Raw genomic sequence first — 15,013 nt, forward strand, 5'->3', positions numbered from 1 at the left:
ACAGGCATGCGTTACCCAACCTAGTTTATGGCAGCATACATCTTTTTTTTTGGGGGGGGGGGGGGTTGAGACAAGGTTTCTCTGTAGCTTTGGAGCCTGTCCTGGGACTAGCTCTTGTAGATCAGGCTGGCCTCGAACTCACAGAGATCCACCTGCCTCTGCCTCCGAGTGCTGGGATTAAAGGTGTGCGCCACCACCGCCTGGATGGCAGCTTACATCTTACAGCTTGGAGAGGATAAGAACCTATCTCACAAACCACAGCAGGAACCAGGGTTGTTGGGACTACAGACGTGTGCTTCCACGTGCTCACTTCTGTGTTACCAGGAGAACCTGGGCTTTGTCCACATCAGGAAAGGCCACTACCAACTGAGCTAGCCCCCAGCCTCCAAACTGCCACACCCAATGGCCCGGGCTGCAATCGTATTCCTGTCTTCACATTGCACCCCACATATCTTGGGCAGCTACATACCCGTGTCTCCAGGTTCAGATTTGCTGTTTTCCCGTCCACTGTGACGCTGAGGACAGAGTCATCTTTCACACTGACACAGTCTTCTCCAAATATGTCCCTTTAAGTGAATAGAAAGTTGCTGTTACTGGGAAAATGCTGCTTTACCTGTATGGGAGAATGATACTGAAGAGAGGCCCAAGTCCTGCAGTAGGATGCTTTCAGCTACCCTGGAGACACGCTGCTGACCGTCAGCTTTCTACAACAGTTAAAACACAGCCCTGCTCAGGAGGGTACACCACCATTCCATTTAGCAAGCACTAGTATTGGTTTGGTATTAATTTAATACTGGGGATTAAGTGTGGGGTCTTGCACTGGTCTTTAAAACTGTTCTGAGACAGGCCTCACACAGCTGCCGAGAACAACCTCCAACTGCTATGCAGCATAGGTCTTGGAATCCTCCAATTTGGGGCCAACTTGGGCAAGACAGTAAAGTTATGTCTCTAAAACATGAAAATAAAAAACCAACTAAAGTCATTATTTAAAAGCCACTGTAAGCAGTCTGAAATTTCAGAAAAGCCGCCCAAACACTAAGATGTCTACGTTAAGAGTCACTTTCAACTTAAAGCCAGAAGCAGCCATTGTCATGATCAGAAACTGCAACATCCCCAGATGCTCAAAGTTAAAGCTGGCTGCTGGGTGATGGGTTCTGACACCACACTGCTAACCAGGACGTGAGGCCTAGGTGAGGAGACAGGCCCCTGGGAGCATGCCTCCAGGGGAGCTTTCTCCTCTGTTATAGTCCATCATCAAACCCAAGGCTACCTAGCCATGGCAGAGTTCTCTGAAACCGTGAGGTACAATGTATCTTTCTTCCCTTTGTCTTGTAGGCATTTGTCTATAATGAAAAACTAAGTTATTCATTCAACAAGCAAATGAGAGACCAGCACTTCAGGCACTGTGTTAGGTGCTGAAATTATAAACTAATTGCCACTGGTAAGGGCTCCTAAGATCACTTGGAAAAGCATCTTGAAATCAGCTTAAAGAGCACCTACAGGAAGGTGCTGGCATTAGAAACATACTGAGTCTAGAGACATTTCATAGTTACAGACTTACTGGAAAGAGCCTGGAACACCCACTTTATCAAATAATTCACACCCAAGCAACATTTAAAATAATTCTTTTTTTTTTTTTAAAAAAAAACTTTTCATGATTTATTTAACTTTATTTTATGTGCATTGGTGTGAAGGTGTCAGATCTTGTGGAACTGCATTTTTAGACAGTTGTGAGCTGCCATGTGGGTGCTGGGAATTGAACCCGGGTCCTCTGGAAGAGCAATCAGTGCTCTTAACCGCTGAGCCGTATCTCTAGCCCCTTAAAATAAAGGCACCGTGACCAGTTGATCAGCACCCAGTCTCGACAAAAGTGCTTCGTGAGCACTCCTGGAGGCCTGTGGGCACTGCCATCCAGCACTGACCACTGGACATAACTTGGTACAACACACCATAAGTTCAGCACTCCCACCGTGCACCCGCATGCCCATGCACCCTCACACCCGTGCGCTCCCGAGACTTACTGGAGCATGACTTCCAGCCTCTTGCTGTAAATATGCATCTCTAACTTCTTAGAGACCTTCTGCACGGCACCTAGAGGACAAACAGCTCAGTCTCCATTTTCCCATTTACCATCATCAGACAGACAGGTCACCAGAGCATGGCTATGGAGATGTGAAGTAACCATGGAGACCTCAAAGTCAAAGCATGTGATGTGTCTGTCACATGCCCACTCAGGCAAAAGCATGTGCCGTGTTATTCCATGTTTTTATAAAGAAACCACAATGACAATCACTTTTATTTCCCATATTTCTCAAACTTACATTTTGAAGAGAGATGAGTAAAATTATAGGTCCAATAATCCCAAAACACATTAAGCTCTTTTGTATCTAAATGTTATGTACATCTAACATCTGATACGGCATATGATTATGGATGTTTACTTCTTGCTCTTGCAGAGGACCCGGGTTCAGTTCCCAGCACCCACTCGGGGCAGCTCACAACCTGTAACTCCAGCTCTGGTCTCTACAGGTGTCTTCATTCACGTACACACACGACTGACAGTGAATCTTAAAAAAAAAAAAAAATACTCGCCAGGCAGGGCAGAGGTGGTACACACCTTTAATCCCAGCACTCAGAAGGCAGAGGCAGATCTCTGTGAGTTCAAGGCCAGCCTGGTCTACAGGGAGTTCCAGGATGGCTAGGGCTATATTGAAAACCCTGTCTTAAAAACTAAAATAAAAATAAAATAATGATAATAATAATAATACTTAAAGGTGCCAGCCTATTAATAATGACTTTTTTCCTTTTCTTTTTAAACCCCAACAAACACACAACTTGATGGTCAAGATGACATCTTCAATCTGGAGTTAAGGTCACCCTGGCACATCCGTTCATATACCTCCCTGGCCTGCACCCATTCACGTCTCTGCTCCCCCAGGGTAGGTAGAGCTAACATGTGACCCTGCCCTACTCAGAACATGTGTGCACACACACAGAATAATCTTTCCCCCTGTGGCAGTATCTCACTATGAAGTCCCAGTGCTCACTACGTAGCCCAGGCTGGCTTTAGACTTCGGGGACCCTCTTTCCTCTGACTCCCAAGTGTCAAGATTAAAGAAATGTGAACCACACCCAGCTTCTTTTCAATATTTTGGTGTTTGATTCTATAAGATAGGGTCTCCAAATTGCTATATAGCTGAGGCTGGCCAGAACCCTTCTCAGTGCTGGGGAAGGTTCCCAGGACTGGGTGCTCCTTATGCAAGTGCTGTCACCACTGAACCACATCACACACAGAGCAAATAGCAGCAGCATTCCAGGGCCAAAGGCGGAGATGCTTACACTGCCATTACCCACAACCCAAATGCTCATCCGTGGTTCAAGGGAGGATTTGGACGTGCCTGGCTTGCTCATTCGTGTGACAGAGTGGTCCACACAGAAGACTTAGGAAGTGAGCAGCTCCCCTTTCTTCCCTGAAATCAAAGTGCTAACAGCCCGTGCCCACGACGTGCCTTTAAGTCTAGAACACTCTATACTGAACAGGCCCTGGAATGATGTGTGGGCACAGCGTGGGGGCGTCCCCCAGAGTACATTAGGGTGGCTCCTTGCCTGGTGGTGCATCTGGAGAGCACTGGAGTGCACGGTGCAGCACACACGCGCTGGCTGGGGCCGCCATTCTGCTCAGCACCTTCCCCTGAACATGAGGCCAGCTCAGCAGAGCAGTATTTTAGCGTCTCTGCTCAGGGGCCCAAGAGAACTGTGACTACACGGGAATCTACCTTGGTGTGTAAATGATGGGCCACCGAAGATCTGCACCGTCGTGTTCATAACTCAAACTCACACACTAAAGAAGACAGGGAAACTCAACTTCCACTCAGGGCTCCACTGATCTTTAGTTCTACGAGTCGGGAGAGGAGGAGTGGGGGGTAAGCATAGGCAAGGCCGTACCTTTCCTTATTTTTGGATTCGACTGAACTTCCAGTATCACGGTAGTCACTGTGTCCGCATACATGTCGTTAGAGGGGTTCGCCAGCCACTACAAGGCAAAGGTGGAGTCAGGACAGGGGACCTGCATCCATACTGCTGCGGGCCTTGCCTGTCAGGCCACAGGTCACAGGGGAGCTGCCGCTCTAGCTCTGCTGGGAATCAACTGACTTCTGGTCACGTGAGACCCCCCCCCCTTAACTTCCTTTTAATCAGCAAAAAGAACCTACTAAGCACCCCCTTTGTGGCAAAAGGTTTTCCATGAATTGCCATTTAATTTCCCCAATTATTTATGGAAAAAGAAGCCTGATCCCAAAGTTACCCCATGCAACGTAACTGCTGGTGCTGGGAACTACAATTCCACACCTGCGCCAGGGGCACAGACAGCAGGACAAGAGGGTGAAATACAAGGTGCGTGCATACGCACATCTGGCTTTGTGTTTGTACTGGGTCTCACCAGTGTATCCCCACCCCACCCCACCGTTGGTAATGGTATCTGACCAGCTTGTACGTCTGTGTGTCACCTCTCAGAGAGATGTCGGTGTCCTGGCACTGACGTGACAGTTGATTATGCATGGCCATGTAGAAGCTGGGGATTGACCCTTCCAGCCCAGATGTTTGTCTTTTTAAAGAAAAGAATCTGTTTTTATATGTCTGTCTTAACCTAATTTAATGATGTCTAACCCTTTTGGACTTGAGTTATTTTACAGTTTATTCAAAACATGAAAATACCACTTTTTTTTTTTTCTTAAAGAAAGGCAGCATGATTAGTTTGTGGTTTTGTTTTGTTTTAGCTTGGTTTTTTGAGACAGGGTTTCTCTGCATTGCCCTGGCTGTCCTGAAATTCGTTTTGTAAACCAGGCTGGCCTCAGAGATCCACCTGCCCCTGCCTCCCAAGTGCTGCTCCCTCTGCCCAGACAACAAAAAAATTTTTGAGACAGGGTTTCATAAAGTCCAGGATGAATATGAACTATCTTTGAGTCAAGGATACCTTGCTCTTCTGATCCTCTTGCCTCCACCTTCCAAGCAGTGGGATGACCTACTTACACAGTAGGGTAAAAGCTAGGGTCTGACCAGGGCTTTGCTAGCTATTACTGCTTAGCACCTGTGATTATGTGTTGGGCTGGCTCAGGCAAGTCAGCTGTGTCCAACCCCCAGAATTCAACCTTTTCCCTTTTAAGATCTTTCTATTTTTTAAAAAATTAAAATACAGGTACATTATTTTCCCCCTTCCCTTTCTTCCCTCCAACCACTCCCATGTCAACCCCACCACCAACTACTCTGTCTCTAACTCACGGCCTCTTCCACTTCAATTGTTGCTGTATCTCTTTCCCTACACACGTAAGCACAGCTTGCTCAGCATGTATACTGTTATTTGTATGTACTTGACTCAGGACTGACCGCTTGGTCTTGGAAAACCCATCAGGATCTTTTCCCTGGGGAAGACTTTCTCCAGCTCCCAGAATCCTCAGTTGCCTGCAGTTTTGTCTAGGGCTGAGTCTGTGAACTTCCCTCTTCAAAACTGATGGCTCCCTGGAAGACCATTAACCACACTGCTCTGTGATTACATGTGTGTATCTGAAACCTACTCCCTCTGTGAGGGGATGACTGGGCCTCACCTCCAGAATCACCATGCCTGGCTCCTGGATGACAGTAATATTTTTGAACACCTTCAGGGCAGGCTTTTCTTGAATTTCTAATTCTTCTACATCACCTGAAAAAATTTGTAAGATTCATATGATATTCTTACAGACTCTAAGAGGCATTTGTCTTTGTAGAGATAGTTAAGATAGAGCTGCTGTAAGTGGGAAAACTAGTAACATTTAATGGCTGTGTTCTACGCTAACGGCTCACAGCCACCGAAGACACCGCAGTACACAATCCCTACACCTGCCCCTCAGGCACCAACACTTGGGCCATCAGCTAGAGAGGCCAGATTCCACAGCACTCAGCCGAAGTGTGGGGACCTCATGGGCCAGCTCCCCACCTCCACCGCAAGTCAATCATTGCTTGGGGAGTCCAGCTGCTGAAGCCCCTTAGTGCTCAAGAACTTATTCACTAACTGATCAACCATTAACTCATGACTCTTCTCTTTGGCCATAGTTCTTGTTTGAGGTCAATCTCAGGTGTTCCTCCCCCACTTCTTGCAGGGCAGCACCTTGCTTCAGGGGCTGTGAGGGCTCAGCAGCAGCAGGCATGTCACAGGCTGGCATGCTCCCGCCTCCTCAGAGAGCCCACCCCCCATCAGGCGTCAGGCATCACCTGACACTGGGTAAAGACAGAATCTTCTGTCTAAAATGGTGAGAATGAGAGACACAGGCTTACGCTCTCCCCGAGGCTTTACCAAGCCGGCTACAGACTGGTACTGGCAGAACAGAGAACGCAATATATAAAATCTTAAGTATAGGTAACCAAAACAGATTTTAAATAAAAGGAGAAAAGACCACTGATATTTTTAAGATTGTAGGTGATCAAAGATACTGTGGGATTTTTTTAAAGTTTGTGAGTAGTTTTTAAAATGTTGACTTTTGGGCTGGAGAGATGGCTCAGTGGTTAAGAGCATTGCCTGCTCTTCCAGAGGTCCTGAGTTCAATTCCCAGCAACCACATGGTGGCTCACAACCATCTGTAATGAGGTCTGGTGCCCTCTTCTGGCCTGCAGGCATACACACAGACAGAACATTGTATATATAATAAATAAATAAATAAATATTTAAAAAAAATGTTGACTTTTATGCGATAAAATGACCAAGCAGTACATAGGAATTCTGAGACAATTATTACAGTGAAGTACATTTTTTTAAAAAAAAATTCTTACTAAAAATGCAATGATGTGAATTTCAGTAAACACACCTGTCAATTTCTGTAGCTGGTAATACAGCAAATTAAAGGGCCCAGTATATGGGATGGCCTGGGTCTGTTTCACAGTGCTCATGGCCAGGTCAGTGTAATCTGAAAAGAGAATGAAAATAAAAACATTTTAAGAGACCAGCTGAGCATGGTGGTAAACACATACTCCTAGCACTTGGGAGTCAGAGGCAGAGAATTTGCGATTGGTGCCAGCCTCAATTACAAAGTGAGACAACAGCTCAAAAACAAACAAATCACACAAAATATAACTTGCACAAACACACACCAGGGATTAAGAAAAACGTAGCAGATCCAGCACCCATGCCAGATCCAGAGGGATGAGCCCACCTGTGCCACAACTGGCAGGCTGCTGCTCTGTTTCCCAGGCTAACTCCCTACACTTATTCCATGCCACTCCGGTGGGTCTGGGTTCTGGACGTGTTAGGTCCTTGTACATCTCCAAGCAAGTATAGCAACCATCTGTACTTCTTTTCTGCTCAGTGTCTCTATACTACCTGGCCTGCATGCTCCTGACCTGAAACACTCTTTCCAACTCTCGGGAAGTCTCCTCTGTGCCCTCTGTGTGCTGGTCCCTAACTAGACTTGTCACCACCAGCCAGGACAATGTTCAGTAACTCGTCAGTATCCAGCTTTAGCTCAGAGGCTGGCCTAAGAGTGGGAGTTCACTGGGGCAGGACCGAGGTCAACAGTTAAGAGTGCACACTGCTCTTGCAGAGGATCCAAGTTTGGTTCCCAGCATCCAGGTTGGGTCGCCTGCCAGTTACTCCAGCTCCATAGGGATCTGACACCTCCAGCCTCCACAGGCACCAGCAGGTGTGCACACACATATAAAAATCATAAAAATAAATTTTAAGAAAGTTTTTTAAAAAAAGAATTAGTAAAAAAAAAACCCAGCTTGTCCATTTATCTGTTGTTATCGTAGCTGAAAGGTGACCTGTCTCACAGGTTAACATCTAACTATGATAGCTTCTCCTTCACGACACACTTACGATCTGGCAGCACACAACAGCACCGAGTGTGAGCGCACTGTTGACCTGGAGATAAACCCGTCTTGGTGTCTCTTCTATTACTACCTGCATCATCTGGGAAAGCAGTACTCATCAATGGCTCAGACTTTACACAGATCAGAGCTCTTATGGGAGTATTTCTATACTGGGGAAAAGCAATTTACAAACATAAATGCAGTCCTATTTAGCTTTGTTCAAACCCCCATGTTTAGTGGGCAGTGGTGGCACACTCCTTTAATCCCAGCATTTGAGGAGGCAGAGGCAGGCCTCTCTGAGTTCAAGGTCAGCCTGGTCTACAGAGCAAGTTCCAAGACAACCAAGGCTATACAGAAAAACCTTATCTCAAAAAACAGTAACAACAGAGAGAGAAAGAGAGTGAGAGAGAGAGAGAAACTACAAATGCTTTATTCTCTCCTCCTGGCCATTCTTCTAGAGATAAAGAATTAAAAAACTAAGCAAGTTATGGAAAGCTTGGGTCATAAAGGAACAAGGTGTACCTGGGGCCTGAGCATGCTCGCCACTCAGAGGGCCAAGGGGTTCCATTCATACCATACCCACACTGAACTAAAACAAATGTAAAAACAAAATGCTGGTTGAGCATGGTGGCCTGTATGTCCAATCTAGCTACTCAGGAGGTTGAGGACTGTGAGTTTGAGGCAGCCTGGGCTACACAGTGATACTCGATCTCAAAATAAAAAATGAAAAGGGGTCAGATGTCGCTAAGTAGTGGAACACTTGCCTAGCAAAAACATAAGCCCCTAAGGCTTATGTACCACATCAAGCAGCTCAAACCAAACAAAAACAAAAGTTAATTGGGGTAGAGCAGAAAGCTACTCCAGAAACTAAAAGCCCTGCACCACCAGAGAAGAGGAGAAGGGCGCTGCAGCCTGAGCAAGGCAGGCCTTACATGTGAGCACTCTTCAAAGCTGTCATCTGGGGAGTAATTCAAACGATCCAACAGCTTGTCAGGGAAAGGCTCTTTCCCATGGAGCGATTCAGATTACATTCCCGTCCTACTTGATTAGCTGCTAACTGAAATCTGACCACTTGTGTGGCCAGATGGCTCAATAGGTAAAGGAGCTTGTCACTGCAGCTTCACGAGCCAAGGTCCATCCCCAAAACCCACACAGGGAAGGAGATTCCACTCCTGACAGCTGTCCTCTGACCCACAGAGACAGACAGCTTCATAAGCCAACAGAACTCACCCATGATAGTTGTCTTCTCACACACACACACACACACGCACGCACACGCACACATACACAGATAGTTGTCCTCTGACACACACAAACACGCACATACGATGTGGGTAGGATTCCCCTTTGTACACTATGAATATGTTTTATTGCCATTGGTTAATAGAGAAGCTGCTTTTGGCCAATGGTTTAACATAACATAGCCAGACTGGAAAAGATACATAGAAAGTAGGCAGAGTTGAAGAGAAGCCATGTAGCTGCCACAGGAGACAGATGCTGGAGCCGCCGAAACTTTGGCTGGTAGGCCACGACCTCGTGGTGATGCACAGATTAATGGAGATGGGTTAGTTTAGGATATAAGAGCTAGTTAGCAATATGCTTAAGTCAAACAGTATTGCAAATAATATAGTTTTCTGAGGATTATTTTGAGTCAGGGCGGCCAGGAAATGAACAAGCAGAAACAAACAAGCAGCCTCCGACCACATAGGCACCACATGGGCACGCACATGCAGACGAGACTTCATCCCACATTGAACAGTGTACTTACTGGAGAGGTCACAGGGAGAAAGTATGTGGTAATTAAAGTTTCTTTTAACAAGAATTCCAGAGACACGCTGTCCCTGTTCTGGTTTCTTGTCTGCCAAAAAGCCCATGACCTAGTAAAAACAGAACACATAGTGGTGTCAAAGAAAAAGGCTTCAGGCTTTCGTCACATGGGGTGGGACGTGTAGAGGGCTGCTCTGACCCACTGGGGAGTGTGCTAGCTATGCAATAGGAGATAGCATCTCTGAACACAAAGCTCAGTAAGGATGGAATTACATACTGAGGCAACACTTTCTTATTTTTTTTGTTAAAGATTTACTTATTTTCTGTGTATGGGTACTCCATCTGCATGCATGCCTGCATTCCAGAAGAGGGCATCAGATCCCATTATAGATGGCAGTGAGTCACCATGTAGTTGCTGGGAATTGAACTCAGGACCTCCGGAAGAAGATCCAGTGCTCTTAACTGCTGAGCCACCTCTCCAGCCTGAGGCAACACTTAAGTCAAACAGAAACTCAAATACAGAAACCTTACCAACTTTTTATTTTATTTACTTATTTGGCTTTGTTTTCTAGATAACTAATGTACTACGTAGCTCAAGCCTAGCCTGGTCCTCACTATACAGCAGGGCCTATCCTTGAATCTTCGACCCTGCTTCCATCTCCTAAGTGCTAGAATACAGGCATGGGCCATGCCCATGGGGAGCCCACCATCCTGGAGTGTAAACTCTCTCACTGCAGGCCAGGGCTCCCAGGGATGCCGACGTCTGTGCTGGAGCAGCTGTAGCCAGGCAGTGGAGCGCAGCGGCTACACGGCAGCACCCTGGCTCTGACACTGTGGAGACAGCTGTCTCACAGGCCCTTCCAGGGCTGCGCTCAGTGCGGTGGTGTGGACACATGGAAAATAAAGATGCTAATGCTTTAAAATGCTGTAAATGTTTTGGTGGAGCTATGGCTCCATCTGGGGACGTAGCCAGGCAAGTACTCTACCGCTGAGCCTCACTGTGAGCAGCACGGCTCAGACAAAAAGCCCTTTCTCAGAGCAAAGCCGCACACCCTGAGTCTCAAGGTCTTTTCCAGCCGTCAATTAGCTTTCTTGTCCTTTCTTGTCACTCTGAGACAGGTTTCACTACTGCAGCTCAGGATGGCATCTAAAATTTCAATGTTCTTCAGGCTCCCAGGAGCTGAAGTCATAAGCCTGTGCCACCGAGGAAGGTGTAGCTCAGTGAAGACCATTTCTTGCTCTTGCATAGGTCCCATGTTTCAATCCCAGTACCTAACTAGTAGCTCATGACCACCCATAACCCCAACCCCAGTTCCGGGGATCTGATGCCCTCTTCTGACTCCTCAGGTAGCAGACAATCTCTCTCTCTCTCCCTGAATGTATCTCCCTGAAAAGAACACGGTTAGGATCAGCACCTGCTGCCTTGTACCTTGGCGAGCTTCTCTCCCCTGAAGTTCAGGGTCACAGCCTCCGTGTTCCGCGGATTGTGAACCTCGATGTGGACCTCATCGTTATCTTCATATTCCCGGATCAGCGCTGCTTTCAGCCTGGCCATTTCATTCTGTTCCCCGTGGACTAGAATCTGCACAGAATAGATATGTGAGTATAGAGGAGCCCTCAGCAGGCAAAGGACTGTCTGTAAGAACGTTAGTTAATTCATGAGACATTCACACTTGAACTGTGGAAACGGTCCTCTTGTCTTAAAGCTTATTTCTATCTACGGCTGTGTGGGGTGTAGCTGAGTACAGGAGCTGGCAGAGGCGGTAAGAGGCTGGGGAGCTGCAGTCATGGGCAAGCTGTAAACCTTTGCATGTGGGTGCTGGGGACCAAACAGGTCCTTGGAAAGAGCAGAGGGTGCTCTGAGCCATCAACTCTCTGGATCTTGCTTTCCTATCTCAATGCTAGGAGCACCTACTTTAAGAAAAAGTAAAGGAACTGCTTTAAGCACTGATGGAAGAATGTGCACTGTCATCTTTAGTTCCAAAGCTCACATTGAAGGCTGAACCAGATGGCTTACAGCTTTAAATGGACTTCTTTTTCTCTTGCTAGGAAACCATCCATTTTCTTTAGGTTTCTGGTAGTTTCTTGCTAAGTAAAGCAACTGAAAGTAAGATGCAATGTTTACAGTGGCATCCACCACCCTGCACTGGCTGTCCGTCCATCTGTTTACAGTGGTACCCGCCACCCTGCACTGGCTGTCCGTCCATCTGTTTACAGTGGTACCCGCCACCCTGCACTGGCTGTCCGTCCATCTGTTTACAGTGACGTCCGCCACCCTGCACTGGCTGTCCGTCCATCTGTTTACAGTGGTACCCGCCACCCTGCACTGGCTGTCCGTCCATCTGTTTACAGTGGCATCTGCCACCCTGCGCTGGCTGTCCGTCCATCTGTTTACAGTGGCGTCCGCCACCCTGCACTGGCTGTCTGTCCATCTGTTTACAGTGGTACCCGCCACCCTGCACTGGCTGTCCGTCCATCTGTTTACAGTGGCATCTGCCACCCTGCGCTGGCTGTCCGTCCATCTGTTTACAGTGGCGTCCGCCACCCTGCACTGGCTGTCTGTCCATCTGTTTACAGTGGTACCCGCCACCCTGCACTGGCTGTCCGTCCATCTGTTTACAGTGGCATCTGCCACCCTGCGCTGGCTGTCCGTCCATCTGTTTACAGTGACGTCCGCCACCCTGCACTGGCTGTCCGTCCATCTGTTTACAGTGGCGTCTGCTGCCCTGCACTGGCTGTCCGTCCATCTGTTTACAGTGGCATCTGCCACCCTGCACTGTCTGTCCGTCCATCTGTTTACAGTGGTACCCGCCACCCTGCACTGGCTGTCCGTCCATCTGTTTACAGTGGCGTCTGCTGCCCTGCACTGGCTGTCCGTCCATCTGTTTTGTTTTTTACTCCTCTGTCTTCCATGGTGGGCATCTCGTCTCCAAACCACTGGCAGACAGCTTCTATCTGGCCTGTGGAAGCATAGCCAGCATTACTCCAGGGCAAAGGCTTGTCACCAGAGGTGCAAGGCCCAGTTTGGGCTGCCTGGACACTAACCGTAGCACTGCTCTGTACTGTGTAACCCTGGCCGAACTCCCCGGTTCCACAACAGCGTCGGATACCAAGCCTGAGCAAGTGCATGCATAAGAAGCATGAGCAGCCTGGCACTCCATATGCAGTAAATGCATGCTACTGCCACTACCAGTGTAACCTCACATGCAGTCACACACTGGAGAGTGCTGGCTATTAGAAGTAAACATCCGCTGAGGATTTAGACTAGCGGCACAGACAGAACCAGATGGCCAAGAGATACAAGGGAATGAAGGTGAGGCCAGCAGCTGAAAAAGCAGAACAGTTTTTCCACCTGGCCTCAAGGTATGAGGTGGGATCATGAATCAGTTACACACACAGCAGAAGCACGTGATGGGGTCTACACTGCACTCAAGTTCTACAGCCTACACATGATGCTGAGGAGGGGAATGATTTTCTCCATACAGGAGTCTGTTCATTAAGGGCTGAGGGAAAATACCTAGGAGGACCAGCATGCTACAAAGTGCTCAAAAGCTAAGGACATGATCAGCCACTAGATGTCACTCAAACTAACCAAAATGATCAGCAGCAGCCTCAAGGATAATCAACAGGCAATTGCTGGCCTACTTAAGACAAGCAGCATGGCTGGGCCTTGAAAATTCATGACTGCACTTATGTGAAATACAACTGTCATATTCAGAGCGACAGTAAGCAATTACAGAGAAGACTGGTGAGGCTGAGAAGAGAGTAAAATAGAGCACAGGCTTCTGCTTGAGGGGCAGGAAGTTCTGAAACCAGAAGTAGGGGCTACGACATGGGCGTAGGTGAGACCACTGAATCTCATACCTAAAAGCAGTGAAAGCTGCAAACTGTATGCTTTACATATTTGGGCACAATAAAAAGATTTGATAAAGAAACAGAATACAATAGCGAAAAGCCATTTCCTCTAAGAAAGTTTTCAGAACACTGGGAGGGTCTAATCTATTTCTATGGATACTTGTTCCACTTCCGATTAAAACCCTGCAGTTTTCAGCTTAAAAGTCTTCCAGATTCCACCAACAGACACTCGCGTGATGACGATAGCAGTAATGGTTTAAAACCAACTGACACTCGCGTGATGATAGCAGTAATAGTTTAAAAAGGCTGAAAAGAGCAGCAGTTTAGAGCGTGCCCAGGCCTGGGTATGCACGTGAAGTCAGAGGGCAGATCTGGGCAGTCCTCTCTGTGCCTCCACACAGGTTCTGAGGGCTGAATTCAGGTCACGAGGCTTCCGAGGCAAGCACGTTTACCCATAGAGCTGTCTTGCTGACCCATTATTATTTTTTTCAGGATACTTAAAAGGTATAAACTATACTAGTAAGGAACTAATTCAGTATTTGTTTCCATCTATATCGATGTAAACCTTGAACATTTACTCCTCGAACGACGGTCTGAACTGTCAATTTAATAACCACAAAGTGCACTATGGGCCAGGCACTGTCAAGTACGTCATAGTCTCATTTATAATGACCTTATAAACTGCTACCACCCTTATTTATAAAGCACAAAGATACACTGTAGGCAAAGGAGGGAGCTGGGGTTCAAGGCAAGTAGTCACACCCCTTACCCTGGTTCTTAGGCTATTGGAGAGGCAGCAGAAAACACAGCGAACACTAGAATAGGGTTGGTAAGCCTGAAGCAGTCAGTGTAAAATGAAGAAACAAGTGCAGAAGGAGAGATAATGGCTAAACCAAGAGCTCTGTTCACAACGAGATGATAGGTTTGTGAGAGCCCTTGCGTTTCATGCACCTTACAGTTAGGCATGGCATTCACAGACTAACCACGTGAGGTGGCTTCAGAGCACGAATAAATTCACTGGTTTGCTGGTAATCTGTGTGAGCAGAGAAAGAAATGTAATCAACCGACATTTTCAGTGGTAACTTCTGTCCAGACATGGTAGTGATTTCTTCAGGTTCAGACATGATGTGCTGTCGGAAACAAATACAAGAAAAACAGACTGTGCAATTAGACGACAGAAGGTGCATTTTGTTTATGTCTTATGCAGTCACAATCTCTAGTGTTAACCATCAAAGCCATTCTGATGTTCATGAGTTAGCAAGTACCAAACACTTATGATTTTCATTGAGTAAACATTTAATCAGAAAAGTCAGAAGATAACTAGAGCTCGGGGCCCCCAGAGCTGGCAGTGAAAGCTGGAGCTGTCAATAAAGTTGCACCCAGCTCTTGCTGCTGCAGCTCCTTCCAGGCACCAGGACACAACTCCAGTCTGGAGCCGTCTGCGCAAAAGCTCTCTACTGACTCCACAGCATGTGGCAAAGGATGAAAATGACCCGACTGAGAAACCACTCTGTGTTTAAACTAATACAGATATTAACAGCAAGAAGGCAAGAGAACA

At 47.1% G+C, this 15,013-nt stretch overlaps 1 protein-coding gene across 2 annotated transcripts in view; it reads right to left on the bottom strand.

Annotated features, from left to right (window-relative positions):
- The window catches only part of Cpsf3 (cleavage and polyadenylation specific factor 3), a 31,806-nt gene that overhangs the window by 600 nt on the left and 16,193 nt on the right, over positions 1-15,013 (bottom strand). The window contains exons 10-17 of one of the 2 annotated variants that reach the window (XR_012911653.1): positions 14,439-14,585; positions 11,016-11,182; positions 9,602-9,710; positions 6,834-6,932; positions 5,601-5,695; positions 3,946-4,033; positions 2,022-2,091; positions 470-566 (exon numbers count right to left, since the gene is read on the bottom strand). Coding sequence is in view for 1 of the 2 variants with exons in the window: in XM_075984080.1 (XP_075840195.1) it covers positions 470-566; positions 2,022-2,091; positions 3,946-4,033; positions 5,601-5,695; positions 6,834-6,932; positions 9,602-9,710; positions 11,030-11,182; positions 14,439-14,585 (858 nt within the window). In the remaining variant the exon portion in view is untranslated. The remainder of the gene's footprint in view (positions 1-469; positions 567-2,021; positions 2,092-3,945; positions 4,034-5,600; positions 5,696-6,833; positions 6,933-9,601; positions 9,711-11,015; positions 11,183-14,438; positions 14,586-15,013) is intronic. The other variant, XM_075984080.1, reaches the window with a different exon arrangement.

This window comes from Microtus pennsylvanicus, chromosome 8 (genome assembly GCF_037038515.1).
Source record: "Microtus pennsylvanicus isolate mMicPen1 chromosome 8, mMicPen1.hap1, whole genome shotgun sequence".
Classification (NCBI taxonomy): Eukaryota; Metazoa; Chordata; class Mammalia; order Rodentia; family Cricetidae; genus Microtus; species Microtus pennsylvanicus.